A 16631-nucleotide genomic window follows, 5' to 3' on the forward strand; every position below is an offset into this window, starting at 1 on the left:
CGTAAGGAACTGTCAAGGCTGCTTTTGTAATGGTGCAGTTGGCCTTTGCCTGCAACGGGTCCTCTTGCCTCCTCCTGCTCGCTGTCTGCAGCCTCGCCTTTCCAGCCACTTGCGTTGTAGAAGACCTTATGGGCTTAATACTGCAAGTCCGTAAGGTTTTGTATAAAAAAAGAAGTTCATGCCTTTTTGGAGAACGCCGAGCATCGCCCCAAACCCTCTCAACAACCTGGGCTTGGAAATAGGATTAGGTTGATTAATAATAATAATAATACCCAGGCTATCTGGGTGGTTTTTCCAAGGGGTGTGTGTGAATGAAAGGCACTCTGTACGAGGTCAGAGGCACTCTCCCCCCGCTCCTTGCATCCCATTGGGTCTCCCCTTTCCGCGTCGAGGCGCCTTTTGCCTGCAGGGCGCGCGCGGCGGAGCAGGTGGCGGCGCGGGAGCTCCAAGAGACGCGCGCCGTCGCCTGGCCTTGCGCGCTGCTTGGGCTGCCCTGCGGGAGGAGGCGGTGGCGGCGGCGGCGCCCTCGCTCTCTCCGCCACTTCCTCCGAGGCCCTCGGCTAAGTCGGTCTGGCGGGGCTTGTGGGCTGGAGGAGCCTGGAGGGAGAGAGCCAGCCAAGCTCGAAGGGCGGGCGCTTGTTCGCCTGCCAGCTCCGCTTTGCAAGCATGCGGCGTCGGCGTCCCTGGTGCTTTGACAGGAGGAGAGGCTTCGCCTTGCTGCCTCCGCCGCCGCCGAGTCCACGCCTGCTCCCTTCCCCCTGAGGAGGAGAGGGAGAGGGAAAACGCCGTCGCGTGAGGCGGTGGCCACGCCGCAGGGATTTGCGCCCCGAAGTTGAGCAAAGGTATCCCCAAAGCGCGCGTGTGCGGAGTTTGGCGCCCGCGCGCGCTGCGCCGAAGTTGCACCCAGGACAGGCGCGCGCGGGGTGCCGGTGAGAGGGCGCTCTCGCGAACAGAGGGGCGCTCGCGGGGCTCCACTTGTACCCTGAGAGGGTATTTAGCGCGGGGCTCTGAGTGGGACCCTGGATGGGCACTTGGTAAGCAGGGTGTCTCTGAGCATGCACAGAGACCCCTCCATCAACCCTGGGCAGCTGCAGCTTGTTTCCCCATTAATTTAAGGACTTAAGGCATAGCTGTCAACTTTTCCCTTTTCTTGCGAGGAATCCTATTAGGAATAAGGGAATGTCCCTTAAAAAAGGGAAACGTTGGCAGCTATGACTTAAGGAGAGCAAATTTTTGGAAAGGTGTATGTGTGTGTGTGTTTTTTTTTTTGTTTGTGGGCCTGACCTATGGGATGAGGCAGGGGTGCCCAAACTTTTTTCAAAGAGGTTCAGATTTGATGAAGTGAACATGCATGAGGGCTGACCAAAGTTGTTGAGTTTTTTTAGGATTTTACCCCAGAAGATAGACTGCTACAGGGCTGGATTAGGCCCCCGAATCAGACTTTGGACATTCCTGGGATGAAGGAAAGGTGGTGTTCTCTCTTGGCCAGCTTGCTCAGTGGTGCCAACAAGGGACTTGGCAGTTTTTTGAGAGGTGCCCTCTCAGCTTCACTCGCCACTCCAGCGCAAAGGTCTGCTTTGTCCTCAGGTTTCGTGCTGGGATTTGGACAGCCAACCTTTTCACCGAAGCAGGTGGTGGGATGTTTTCAGAGGGGAGTGCAGAGGATGGGCTCCAGAGCTCTGCTCTTCGGCCGATGGGTTGTGGCCTGATCCGAGGGGTGTTGCTGCAAGAGCGCTACTACCGCGCAAATATAGGGTAAAAGATTAAGGGGAAAAGGGTCCCCAAATGCATGTTTGTGTTAAAAGTGGGTCCTGGGTCTGAAAAGACACTTTCTCTGGAGGAACGAAAGATTGAAATCTCTACACAGTGTTTGCTGAGTGCAGGCAGGCTGCACAGACGCAGTGCCTGAGAGTTACTAGCATGGCGGTGAGGGCCGTGTATAACCGCCCTGCAGATCTAAACACTATTCCGGCATCGTTTTAGAAACCCTTATTAGGAAATAGGCTATAGCGCTATCAATATGCGTGGCAGAAAAGATCTGTTCCTGTGCTGAGATATCTTTGAGACTGGCATGTGTGTGTGTGTGTGTGTGTGTGTGTGCATGCATGCATGTGGGAGGGGCAGCTATTGGAGGAACAGGTGTTGCTTTAACTGGGTGGCGAAGAGAGAGCCTTGGTGAGATTGATCTGGCAGCCTCTTTAATGTAGTCACATTTATTGTATTTTATTTTCAAAAATAACTCCTTCTCACGTGACCTTGGGGTGGGTTGCAATATTAAAGCATCAATCACAAGCCAATAAAACAGCAGCAAATCACTAAAATCCAACCATCTGTTAACATATTATATAACACCGGCCAGTTATGCAGATCAGTCAAAATGTTTGACACAAAAGGCCTGTATCCAACTAAGTTTTACTCAGAGTAGATCCATTAAAATTGACAATCCTCAATCAGGTCCATTAATGTCAACAAGGCTACTCTTTGAGTATTGATGATGGATACAAACTGAAAGTATTCAGCTGGTGTCAAAAAATGAACAAGATTGATGCCAGCTGGATCTTTAGGGGATGCTTGTTCCATAACTTGGGTGCTGTTACAGAGGAAGTCCTCTTGCAGGTCACAGACCCCTGAATTTGGCTGAAAGGACTCCTGAGTGGATCTCAGACTACGTGCAGGACAGTAGTCGGAGAGAAATGAGTCCTTCATGTAGCCAAATGCCAGGCTTTTCAGGGCTTTGCATAACAGAACCAAACCTTGAATTGGGCTTGATGACAAATTGGCAGTGAGTACAGGTCTTTTAGAACTGTTATTATATGGTTTTGAGCCATTGGATCCACCCAAACAGTCTTCAAGAGCAGCCCCAAGTAGAGCACAATGCAGTAGTCTAAGCAAGAGGTTACTAGAGCACAAATGACTATAGCCTGGGTTCCCTTGTCCTGTTTAGGATAATTTGATCTTGTTGCGTCCATTATTTATTGCATTTATATCCTCCCCCCCTCACAAGGAGCTCAGAGTGACATACTCGGGAGCTGAGTTTTATCTTCAAAACAACCCTGCGAAGTAGGTTGGGCTGAGAGTCCTCAACTCAGTAAAGTTTAATGGCTGAATGGTGATTTGTACTTGGCTCTCGCTGGTCCAAGTCTGGGGGGTGGGGGACATTTTTCAGCCCGAGGGCCACATTCTGGCTGCAGGTGAGAGGAAGGATGAGATTTTTCTTGGGAGGAATGATTTGTCCCCAGTGAAGGCTGACAGAATTAGGTGCCCAAGATTTCCCATGGAGATGATGTTTCTTCTTCTCAGGGATATTGCAAACCCTGTGGTCTTGAGAACATGGGTGGTTGCCAGATAAGTTGGCCAACTTTTATCATATTGCAATAATAGCCTGGATGAAAGAAAGGGACAGTAAAAACCAGTAGCCCCTGTGTGCGGTTTCAAATCTGCAGAGATTTTACACACAAAGAGCTTTTCCGTGCCGCAGGGACGGCGGTTCAATGTTGTCCTTTACATGGAAACAGTTAACAGTCCTCGTATTCTAATCCACGAATCGGCAGGGCCCCTCCCCAAAGCGAGTGAGGATTGTCGCTTTTCTGCCACGGGGCTGAGTAGCCAACACGGCTGGAAGCATTACGGATCCCAAAGTCCCAGAGTTGGGTTCCTTGGCTTGGGAAGCAGGGCAGGGGAAAAAAAAAGGAAGAGTGTTGAAATAGCTTTGCAAGGTTCAATTTCTTCTTGGCTCCTGTGTGCGTATATGGTAATGGGGGGGGGGGGGAATAACAGGGAAGGAGGTTGCAGGCTTGATAAACTGACTCGTGAGCAAGAGAAAAACCTAGCTCGCTTTTGCTCCTCTGGCCAGCTCCCCCACCCTCCTGCCCTTATTGGAGTACCTCAGCCTCCACGCTGCGATCATGCTGTTCTCTGTGAGTCTGCTTTCCTGGCCAGCACAAACCTCGGCTGTTATGGTTGCACCGTTTCCAAAGTCCGGGTTGTATTCACTGCCCAGTTTGCTTTAGTCATTCAGATTCTGGCGGGGTGCATTGACTTCCCTTCTTCTTTTGCTTACAGCTTGTCCCTCCCCCCCTTAAAGGTGCAAGAGGAGAATGGCTTATGCCAAGTCCACAGGACTCTCGTGGGAGATCACCTGGTTCACAGTGACCGCCATCTGTGCCCATCTGCAGGTAGGCAAGAGGGTTGCAGTCTCAGCAGCTGCTTGTGGATAGGATGATGGATTAATCCTGTGGCGAAAGGGGGAAATCCCGGCAAGTCGCTGAGATGGGCTGTGTGCTCTAGCGTGTTGCTGGTGTTCGAATCAAAGGCAGCTGTAGTAGGAAAAGCAATTTTTGTTGTTGCTGTTCCCATCCTTCCTTTAGATGACTTACATTCCGCCTTTTTTTTTTTTACAAGCAACAAGGCAGTTTACAGCAAAACCGTATTAGATAAAAAGAATGCATAAAAATAACAGTCCTTAAAATAGCTAATAACAAATCGCTGAGTAGCAATGGCTAATAGCAGCATCTAGGGGTGAAGGAGGAGAAATCTGATTTAAATCGCGTCTAAAGGCGAACTTGCCCGCTTAGTGCTTTCTGAAACACACCAGCCACCCTTGGAAATTCTCACTTTTTTAGATTTTGCAGCGCAGTTCTCCAGCCCAAGTAAGGTCCTCAAAAATGCATAAGCTAGGTCAAAGTGTGCATTTAAGTACATATATTAGTGAAAATGGCACACAAAAAGGCATTGTGTTAGGAAATTGTGCTTGCAAAAATACAGAATGCATACCAAAAAAGCTTGTGATTTTTCATGTGTGTGTTTTAAAATTGCAATGTGGAAAACTGGATTTACGATGGGAAAGATGAGAAACCAAGAAAACCAAAATCGACAGATTCATCTACACCTAGCAGCAGTTATTCCCCAGCTTTCACGTGAGTAGGAACAAGAGGTGGGCCGAGGAAAGCTGCCCGATGTGGGATATCTTGAGGGGCCTGAGTGGCAGACATTTAAATGCTATGGAGATTGGATTTCTGAAGTTGGCCATAACTCAGAAGGTCCCACGTTCAATCCTTGGCGCCTCTAGTCAAAAGGACCTGGGAGCAGGGAAAAACCTTTCGCCTGAGACCCTGGAGAGCTGCTGCCAGTCAGAGCAGACAGTGTTGTGCTAGGCGGACAAATAGCCTGACGTGGCAGAAGTCAGCTTGCTATGTTGGATAAAACTCTGTCTAGAGTCCAAACGTGTACAATAGCCTTGCAAGGAGTTGTGCCTGCTTCCTCCCACTCAACCACCCTACAGCTGGGGGGAGAGGCAGCAAGTGGACTGTTTGGGCAGCGCGGGGCCTGCGCACGCCCAAGCCACCGCATCTCTCCCAGGACGCGCAGGTCTTGCCGGTTCAGCTTCTGGCGTCGACACGACACAGCTACTGCTGATCACCTCCGGCCAGTCCTCGCCAACTCCTATGCTAGGAATCTGGGAGACTGTTGACCCAGGCGTCCACTGCTTCAGAACTTGCTGCAACCAATCTGCGCCAATCTGCAGTCCATAACCTACTGGTAAAACCTATTTGGTGTTTCTAAACTTTCTGACTAGTTGCAGGACCTTAGCCAGACCTAGCAGAGTACACGCAGAATCCACGGAAGCAATTGGTGACTTGGCTGCAGACAGGATAGACGAAGCAGGAACCAGGAACTTGTAGTTAGGTGTTTATTATATACAGTGGACTATTTACAGGAACAGAACACGGATCTTTTGCTAGCTCTCTCTGACACGGCTCACAACTCCTACACTGACACACAGAACTCTGAACACTGAACTAACACATTTAGTTAGTAGGCCATTATCACTTCCTTGAGAGAGCTTGACCAATCAAGGAGCGGTCTCCATGTCTCTGTTATCACCAGGTAGACTTACTCCTTCAGATTGCCTTCTGGCTGTCTGAGAAACCTTAATTGACTCTGTGTGAGTAGCTGCACGTACACAGTTTCCCAACAGATGCGTGGCTCGGGCGTGCTGCAGGCCCCGCGGTGAGTACTGCCCAGCAATTTGTCACCCCCCTCAGTGGTGACACCTGGGGTGGTTCACACCCACTGCGCCCCCTTCCTCCTCCCCTGCCCACTAGTCCATATAACAGGGCTGGGATCAGCACCTGGCACCCTTACGCAGCTGACAGGACCCACCGCTGGTGCCCACTTCCATTGTTATTTTTTTTGCTAGCCCAGCGCTGTGAACAAGCACTGGGCGGCTAAGCTGGGCAGCCATTTTTAACGTCACACAATTTCACTTCCCCTGGCATGTTGTCGCTCTTAGGCATCGTGGGAAATTAAAATGGCGACTAGGCTCAGACTCCCAACACAGTGCTTCTGGTGCTACCAGCAGGTAAACCCTCCAGAGCCACTGAGGAATGAGGGAATACTTTGCCCATAGCCCCTTCAAAGCGGAAGTTAGCCTTGCCGCATGTATCTGTGGAAGGCCACAGACTAGACAGCTAAATCCAAGGTCAGATTAAGACTTTTCCGTGGCCTGTGTTGGCAGATCCAAATGTCACAGCACTCCCCCTGCCCTGGTTAAATATATCGTGGGTTGGACAGAAGGAACAGTGAGTTGAAGGAAAGCAGTTGCTAATTCTCTCCTGCAAACCCAGGGTTAGCAAGCGTTGTGTGTTGCTTCCCCACCAATGTCATAGACAATTCCCATTATCCCCTGCCAGCATGGCAAATAATGGGAGTTGCAGTCCACAACATGAGGAGGGCACGTTTGCTACCCCTGTTCAAGTGCTAGCAATTTGAACAACGGGTTCTGTAGCAGGTCTCACGTCTCATAAAGCAGAGCAACTTTCTCATGCAACTCTCTGGTATTAGGCCTAAAGCAGCTGTTGGGTGAGCGTAAGACACCTTCCACATGTAAGAAGGCTTTCCCTCATCTGGATTCAACCCAATGTTATAAGATAAATATTTGGCCATTTCCAGATCTCGTCTGGTTATTATAAGAACCTTGGCTGCAATCCTAACCCTTCTCACCTGGGAGTAAGCCCCATCGGATTCAAGGGGGCTTCCTTTTGTGAATAGACATGGTTAGGATTGCAATGCATTTTAATATGGAGAATTTGGGTGCCTGAGTTTTCTTGTTTTCTCTCCCCATCTCCTTTTGTATATTCAGGTTGTAAGCCTGAGGGGTAGGTAGGGACTGTGCTGATTTGTAAGCGATTCTGGGAACCTTCTCGGACAAGGAGCCGGGTGTAAATGGTTTAAACAAATTTCTGCCTTTAAATGGTACGTCGGACTGGGAATGGGAGAGTCCGTCAATATAGGTTTCTCATTTTTCTAGATCTGAAATTCAGTTCTCTATGTTTCTTCATCAGTTTATGACACCCCCCAAGCCATAATAAAAGTTTATCAGCTTTTTAGTGTGAATTTCTTCTAATAAACACACGTTTGGATGTTGTTTTCCTCACAGACACACTTTTCTAAAACACTTGTTTATTTAATGCATTTTTGTGCATTATTTTCACAGATATATGAATTTGCATGCACACCTTCCCCAAGTATACGCGTTTTAAAAAAAACACATTACTTGGCAGGGTTGCCTTAATCTACTTCAGGATACAGCTGGCCCCAGTCATCTTTCTTATGGTTTATAGCTAAACAATAAAATTATTACGATTCGTACTTCTCATCTCCCTATACAGTGGTACCTTGGGTTACATACGCTTCAGGTTACATACGCTTCAGGTTACACACCCCGCTAACCCAGAAATAGTGCTTCAGGTTAAGAACTTTGCTTCAGGATAAGAACAGAAATCGGGCTCCGGCGGTGCGGCAGCAGCAGGAGGCCCCATTAGCTAAAGTGGTGCTTCAGGTTAAGAACAGTTTCAGGTTAAGAACGGACCTCCGGGACAAATGAAGTACTTAACCTGAGGTACCACTGTATAAAAGATTTGCTGCTTGTTCTCCCCCGCCCCCTTCTGATTATAAGATCAGTTAGAACCAGTGGCGTAGCTGACCTGCAGGGCGGCTGAGGCGGAGGTGGGGGGTGACCGCGGACCCCACGCCACTGGAAAAGGTGCCTGAGCCACCACCCCACCCCTGGGAGAGACATGTGGCTCGGGCATGCTGCAGGCCCCACAGTAAGTGTTGCCTGCTGGGTGAGTGGCGCCCAGTGGGCCCCCTACCCCCCCAGCTATGCTGCTGCTTAGAACTGCCAACAACAATGAAGATTGTGATAATTCTGAGGTAGAATGGTGGTTTTGTGTTATAAGCTCTAAATTCTGAGGTAAAATGGTGGGTTCAAATTGAAAACTCTGAGGTAAAATGGTGGTTTTGCCTTCCCACCTATGCTTCTGCGTAGACTTTAAAAGCCAGATTAGAAACCTCCCCAAAGGAGAGATGCTTATGAATCTGCCAAGCGTACTGTTCAATGAAATATTTGGTTTTATCTCTGACATGGCTATTCAGTGACAGCATTACCGCAAAGCTTATGCAAGTTCCTGCAGTTGCTTTATGACTAATGGCAGCTTTAAAAATTAGTATTCTTGGGATCCAAACAGCTGCTTTCCCCAGTTTGCTGGGATAGAAAAAAACAAGGGATATTAGAAAGTCAAGTAGTACTGCTTTTAAAATTAGTTTTATGCTAACATGCTTGTTTATATATTCTACTTGCTTTGATCAAAATAACAACACCGAGAACCAGTGATAGCAAGAATAGGTTGTTTGCCTCAGCATTTTATTCCTCTTCCTTCAGTCACTATTTCATTGAGAATTGTAGCATTCTTAGAATAAATTGGAATAAATAAGAATTATCTTAAGATAAAACTTTTCCAACATGATTGGCTTGAATCTGCCACCAATATATCTGTTTCAGTCCTGAGCATGAGAGGAACGCAGGAACTGACTTTACATAGACCAGACAGGGCCAAACTTGGCTCTCCAGCTGTTTTGGGACTACAATTCCCATCATCCCTCACTAACAGGACCAGTGGTCAAGGATGACAGGAGTCATTGTCCAGCAGTGGACCACAAGTTCTCCACTCCTGGCATGTATTGTTCACTCTCTTACGAGAATGACATTTTCCAGATGTAAATCTGAAATCAGATCCTGGCATTGGAATTGCAAACCAGCCAACAATAATGGGTGCATATGACCCCACTCCTGGATAATTATTTCTTACTAATTTAATTGTGACAGTACTTATTTGCAGTGTGTTCTGGACCAAAGTGCAAGCCCCACATGCCAGTTTGCGATGGGTGGTGTGTCTGTGTTGGTCACATAGGGTGCACCCAGATTGTTGCAATCCCATCGCAGCAAATTCGCATTGCACAAATATAGGTGGTTGGGTAGTTTGCACATCAAACCCACTTCCCCCAAAGATCACTTTTTGCGAAAAGAAAAGTGATAGTGCAATGCACTGGAAAGTATGGAATTAACACCTGCTTTGACTCAACTGTCATTTAACCTGCGGCAAACAAATTAGAATTAATGCTCATTACATAGCTAACATCACATAATCTCCCTGCAAACAAATGCTTGGTGAAGTGATTGTTTATTGATAAATGCCCTTTAAAAAAAACAGTTGTTTAAATCACAATTGCAAAAGAACATTAATATAAACTGAGAAGAGGAATTGTATCTTTGTTTGATTTATATTTAATGTTGTAGCAAGGATAGTAAAACAACGTTTGAAAAGCTGACTAGAAGAATCTGGTTTCCAGAAATCCTTGGGTTTGTCATGCTTCCGGACAGCTTAGAAACTCGCTGAATGCAAGTTAGCCCAGCTGAACTGTAAAACAATGTTCAAAGCGCTCTTAAGATGGTAATTACCCCATAGCTGATGCATGCTAACCGTTGCCATTACTGTCAATGTGGGCGATCCTCATTGTTTAATAATGCTGCTTTCTAGGGCTAAGTAAGTGGAGAGTTTGTTTATGGGCGGAAATCAGGCTGTACTTCTCTTTCCTCTGCCAAAAATCTGGATGGTTAGTAGAAGTGATTTTAGGATGTTTTCTCCTGTTGTTAACATACATGCTTCTTGCAAGCAGCAGCCAAAGTTCTACACTCCAGAGGCACACCCAGAACTTTCACGTGCCTTGTAAACCTCAAGAAGTTCTTAAAAAACAAAAACCTAGCTTCCCATGTATGTAAGATACTAGTTCTCTTGGCACTTTGACTTGAATCCTTTGCGCCTATAAGCAGACACCTTAGTCCAGCTTCCAGATGGTGTGGACTACAGCTCCCATAATTCCTGAGGCTCATGGGAGTGGGAGTCCAAGAACATCTGGAGGGTGTTGTGCTGACTGTCCCTTTTTGGCTGGGAAATATTTATAATCCCTTCCATGTTAGACCCCCAAGGCTGAAGGGTAATCTGGTGGCCACAGGCAACAAGCCAATACCTCCAGCTTACCATATAATTGCAGAGTTGGAAGGGATCCAAAAGGTCATCTAGTCCAATCCCCTGCAAATATTCCCTGATGGATGGCCATTCCTGGGACCCAGCCAATAGATACATAGGAGGCTGCCTAATATGTCAACCTGTTTGTCCATCTTAACCCAAGGATGGAGAACCTCTGGCCCTCAGATATTGTTGAATCCCCATCAGCCCCAGCCAGCATGTTCAGGGATTATGGGAACTGTAGTCTACCAACATCTGGAGGGCTGCTGGTCCCTTATCCCTGATCTAGCCCATCAGTTCTGTCTGGTAGTAGCTCTCCAGTAGCGGTATTGCCCATCACCTACTTACACCTTCATTCTTTGACCTGGAGATGCCAGTGATTTATATTTCACCACCTTTTCCTTCAAGGAGCTCAAAGTGGTGTACGTGGTTCTCCCCCCCCCCCATTTTGTCCTTACAACTACCCTGTGTGGTAGGATAGGCTGAGAGACAAGGACTAGCCCAAGGCCCCCTGGTGAGCTCAACAGCCAAGTGGGGATTCAAACCCTGGTCTCCCAGGTCATAGTCAGACGCTCTAACCATTAGACTGCAGTGGGTTAACTTTGCAACCTTCTGCCATGTGTAAAGCTTATGCTCTACTACTGAGCTCTGGACTGTTGTGCCAACTCCTGTCTTGTCTTATCTGCACCCCCGCCCACATTCTTACAGATGCAGAACTTATGTGACCCACAGATGTTGCTTTAAGTCCATTTTGGGCTTTGTAAAGGATCTCTCTTCTGCCTCTAGACAACCAGTTCCCAGAGATGCCTGTTGTTGGCCCAGCTTGTTGGGTGTTGTGTGTGCACAACATTTGAGTGGTTAAGCTCACCACAGGAAACAACTGCGTAGTAGAGATAATATTTACCTGGCAAACACAAACGCTACACACACACACACACACACACAATTTGCAGTTGTTACAAGAAGTTTTCACTCTCTGAGCCCAGAGAGGGTCCCAGCTTACAAAGTCCTTGCTGAGACAAAGTCCACACAGGAAGTGCAAAGTCCAGTTGCTAACAAACTCCTGCAACTGTCAGACTTCCCTGAAGTCTTGCAAGTTGTCCAATATCCCTCTGGCGAGGTCTTCCTTCACAAAGTCTTCCACGTTTTCACAGGGTCGTTCCAATAATCTCCATGTCTCCAACAGACTCTCCTGTACTCCCAAGCAATGAATGCTGTAACTTGAGTCCTTTTCTACGCAGTGTTACGCAGCAATACAGATAAGACAGCCACAAGATGCCTGCAGCTGCACTGCGGTGGAAACTCATGGAGAATTAACCCCTTTTTCACTTTCCTTAACATGGCTTTAGTTAAATTATTTTAATATTTTCTTATTGTGTTTCTAGCCTACATGTCCTCCTCCCCATTTTATCCCAACAACAACCCTCATTTAGGCTTAGAAAGTGCTTAGCCACAGGTCACCCAGTGAGCTTCATGGAGAAGTAGGGATTTGAACCTACTTCCAGGTCCTGGTCCTGCATTCTAACCATTACGCCACACTGGCTTCTGCCTTTAAGGATACATATCCTTCAAAGGTGGCTGACAACTGGCATCAATGCACATTAAAACACAACCTAAGAAAGACCAACATAAAGCTATAAGGATCTAGGACAGCTGGCGGATCCTTTCTTGAGCTGCCTGGGAGTCATGTTTAAAGGAACGGGGCGAGATGGAATGTCTTGCAAGTGACTCATAAGCCATCGTTTGGCCACACCGTCTACTGCTATGTGTATGTGTCAGCTCAGAAGTAAAGGAAGTTGTCTTCCTGGACATCTTGCACATGTGGCGCCTTGCACTGCACTGGTTTTGAGTGCTTTAATGCAAAATAAAATCCGGCTGATAATAATGTTACAGGGAGATGCAGGTACGCAAAAATATAAGGCAGAGGGTTCTCTTGGGGCTCAGCTCTACAGTAAATGTTTCTTGGCTTGCACCTTGCGGATGCGTTCACAAGGTTGCAGAAATCTTGGCTTCTCTCCTGTTTGGCTGATGCGTTGTGAATTGAGCCGCCTTCCAAAAAGGCTTTTATTGTTCTGTTGTGTTTTTTTTAAAGTTGTGTTGTGAATTCTCCGGGTCATGCTCTTGCCACTAAGAGGTGAGAGGCTAATGTGAATAACACCCACTTCGGATGTATTGAGATGGATTTTTCCGGACTCAGTCTAGGCGGCTTGAGTTTGTTTCTCCCACCCTTTCATTCATTTTCCAGGTATGGTAGTCTGTTATTGGTGTAACACTCAACTGCAGCTGCAGAAGGTTTAAGTGCAATCTGAGGTCTTGGTACGTGCGTAACAAAGGCAGTTACGTTGAATTTTTGAGCAAGATTCTGCCTCCTAAAATATACGGGCACCTGGTTTTCAAAGGTGAAGAACTATTTGCATTTTAAAAAGTTGTTTTTAGCTTCTTTTTCCCACCCAGAATCGTCCAGAACCATATATTGCTTTTCTGACTGTGTTGGCTGGCTGACAGTAGTAGCACAACAACTGTGGGTTATTGCACAGATCGAACAGTGGAATTGCAAGATGAACATTTTTAGGGAACCGACATAGGTTAGGGAAATCCGTGTATTCCCTCATGTATATTGTGTTACTTTTTCTATTATGATTGCACAAAACAATTTATAAGATAAAGACAAACATCCAAATGAAAATAAAATCTAACATGGTCATAGCCATTTTTGTGTGTGTGGCATAGTTGCTTTAAGTAATAGAGGAGCAATATCACTTGCATAAGTGTTACATGAAGATGTGTTATCTCACACTTTCCAGAACATCACTGCAGCACAATTTCCCACAAGAAGTCTGTCGTCTGGGGGGTTTTTTTGGAAGCAGGTTGGCTGCACAAGAGAGCTGAACTCCACTTTAATCATGCAAACCGAATTTGTCCCTATGTAAATTATTTAATCAATTTATAAACTACAATCAGCTCTAAGCAGTTCAAAGAAACACAATACAGTACAAGAAAAGGGTAGGTATCAGTTATAAAACCAGATTTAAATTAAAGTGACTGCGGGAATAAAAAGAAAAGTATTTGGCAGGCACTGGAGACATACCCTCCAACATTTCTCTGATGAAAATAGGACTGTCCTATTCCATAACAACAATTTTATTATTTACACCCTGCCCATCTGACTGAGTTGCCCCAGCCACTCTGGGTGGCTTCTAACGCATATAAAAACATAATAAAACATTAAGCATTAAAAAGCTTCCCTATACAGGACTGCCTTCAGATGTCTTCTAGTTACAGTGGTACCTTGGGTTACATACGCTTCAGGTTACATACGCTTCAGGTTACAGATTCCGCTAATCCAGAAATAGTACCTCGGGTTAAGAACTTTGCTTCAGGATGAGAACAGAAATCGTGCTCTGGCGGTGCGGCGGCAGCAGGAGGCCCCATTAGCTAAAGTGGTGCTTCAGGTTAAGAACAGTTTCAGGTTAAGAACGGACCTCTGGAACGAATTAAGTACTTAACCCGAGGTACCACTGTACTTCTATCAGAGGTTTTCAACCTTTTTGAGTCCATGGCTCCCTTGACAAACTACATTCTTTCTGCGGCACCCCTGTGGGGCTCAGGAGCTCAGTTATGTCACCCTTGCCTGCAGAGCTGGCAGCCTCTCGCCCTATTTTGATCACCTTCCCTTGTGGAGTGTTCCCTCAGCCCCCTCTCCTTAAGAATCCTCTGGGCAGCCGCTGCTGCTGCCCATGGTCTCTGAACTCACCCTTCCCCCAAAGAGACATGAGTGGGCATCAGAAGGGGGAGGGAAGGAAAGAGGTACAGAGGCCACTGTTGCTCGTGGCGCCCCTGACCATCCTTCAAGGCACCCCAGGGTGCCACGGCACACTGGTTGAAAACCATTGACTTACCGGTATATCCTTGGCTTGGGGGGTCTCATAGCTCCATACGCTCCAACATTTCTCCAATGAAAATAAGGACATCCTGAGGAAAGGTGGGACATTCCGGGATCAAATCAGGAACCAGGATAATGCGAGATTGTCCCGGGAAAATAGGGACACTTGGAGGCTCTGTGGAGATTCAGCAGAGAGGGGGCCTGTTGGATCTCAACTGGGAGTTCCATAAAATTAGGTCCACAATACTCAATGGACAGCATCAGCTCCTGGTTGGATACCACCAGTGCAACGGAGTCATGGGGGACCACTAACAGTGACTCGCCGGAACACCTCAGCGATCTGAGAGGGGTATAAGGGATTATGCGGCCCTTGAAGCATCCTGGACCCAAGTCAACAACATTGTAAATCGATACAGGAACCATGAATATGGCCCAGTAGCCTATGGGCAGCCAGTGCAATCTTTTGAGCACTGGAGATGTTTGCTGGTGATAGTCTGTCCACATCAACGTTCTGGGCGCAGCATTTTGTACCAGATGAAGCCTCGGGAGCAGGCTTAAGAGTAGTCCTACACGGGAGTAGTGCAGTCTTGAGGTTACCAATGCATGGACCACTGTGGCCCGACGATCCCTGACCAAAAAGGGCTGCAATTGATATCAGCTTAATTCCACCCTCAAAGTAGTGGCAGTCTGGAAGTATCCTTGGACTCAGCTTTGCATTGTGCTGAGGGTTTTGAATGCAAGCTTTGAGGCGGGGAAAGGACTGCCATTCTGTAGTTATGCTGGAAGGCTGTGACAGGCATAAAGGGCAGCAAAGAAGAATGGGAAGGGTCCATTTAGGAAGGGTCCACAGGTCTTCCAAACATCCTGTAGATGACAAATGCATTATATTTCCTTGGTTTTCCAGCTTGTTGTCTTAGTTAGGCCCGGGTAAATATATGACTGAAACGCTTCAATATGCCGCTGAAATGCGTGGCTTTGTGTGTTTTTGCAGCAGATAGTATTTTACTGAAAGAAAGCTGTAAATGCAATTTCAATTCCACAAGTTTGTTTTAATGTGTATTTACATCTCCAGTGGGAATAGCCTTGAAAATGAGAGAGCAATTAAATTACCAGGAAAATGCATTTTGTTTAGTGTTGTGAGTCTCGTGGGCCTTTCAAACATCCTGTTAGCTTACCCTGTTTGTAAATCACAACCTTTAAAAGTCATTTATATCTATATCTATCATGCATGTATGTTAAAGTACCAGAACTGTTTCAATGGGGAAACTATCTGCAGTTCTGTGTCATGGACAGCTAATGGGAACTGGAAGAGTGCTACTCACTTAACACAGGTCTTTAAAATTTGTCTACTGTGTGACACACAAAGTGGTGTGCAATAAAACCAATGAAAACTACAATTTCCCCTCCCCGAAAACCCAACAAAGGATAAAAATAGGAAAACCTTAATTAAACAAAGATGTAGTCACAGATTACAAAGAAAAAGCTTCAAATTCCAAAAAGCGTTCAGAAATCAGTATTTGTAAGGTTGCCTTAAGAATCAACCTAAAATAATAGCATCGTATAACTTTTGGAGGACCTCACTGTTTTGCTGCTATAGCTGAGATGGTGGAATGTTTGCCAAGTGGATTTTGCATAGGTGAGGAACCCTCTTAGGTTGACATCAGCTTGTGTGGAAGGAGCTGTTGTCTAAGATACCAAGCTACATCTTTTTTATTTGCTGTGGTTTCCTGAGCCCTGAGTCGAGCAGTGACACTAGCTCAGGGTCTGAGGGACCAATAGTACAGATGGAGGAAGCACAGGGCTTGTGCACTGCTGCTGACCCAGGGGTCCTCATGGCCAGGATGGCAGAGGCCTTTAGGACTTAGATGGAGGAGACTGCACGGACCATGAATTCCTGAGACCACAGCCCCAGAGCCCAGGTCCAGTAAGGGGCCACCATACTAACCTCTAGTATGGATGGATAAACCTGTCAGTTTTTATTTCTCTCAGTTTCTCAGTTTTCCAAGTTTAGTTCCTCATCACTTTGCATATACAGGTGAAACTTGGAAAATTAGAACATCGTGGAAAAGTTCATTTATTTCAGTAATTCAACTAAAAGGTGAAACTAATATATGAGATAGACTCATGACATGCAAAGCGAGATATGTCAAGCCTTTATTTGTTATAATTGCGATGATCATGGCGTACAGCTGATGAAAACCCCAAATTAACAATCTCAGAAAATTAGAATATTAAATGAAATCAGCAAAACAAGGACTGCAAATAGAGCAATATTGGACCTCTGAGAAGTAGAAGCATGCATATGTACTCAGTACTTGGTTTGGGCCCCTTTTGCATCAATTACTGCCTCAATGCGGTGTGGCATGGATGCTATCAGCCTG

At 46.5% G+C, this 16631-nt stretch overlaps 1 protein-coding gene across 3 annotated transcripts in view; it reads left to right on the top strand.

The window, feature by feature from the left end:
• Positions 1-16631, top strand: part of ADAMTSL3 (ADAMTS like 3) — a 267376-nt gene that overhangs the window by 1612 nt on the left and 249133 nt on the right. Inside the window, exon 2 of one of the 3 annotated variants that reach the window (XM_083586149.1) lies at positions 4063-4175. In XM_083586149.1, the coding sequence (XP_083442275.1) occupies positions 4098-4175 (78 nt within the window). In that variant the 5' untranslated portion in view covers positions 4063-4097. The other 2 variants (XM_083586151.1, XM_083586150.1) reach the window with 2 other exon arrangements.

This window comes from Podarcis filfolensis (assembly GCF_964270895.1).
Source record: "Podarcis filfolensis genome assembly, chromosome: 14".
Lineage (NCBI taxonomy): Eukaryota > Metazoa > Chordata > Lepidosauria > Squamata > Lacertidae > Podarcis > Podarcis filfolensis.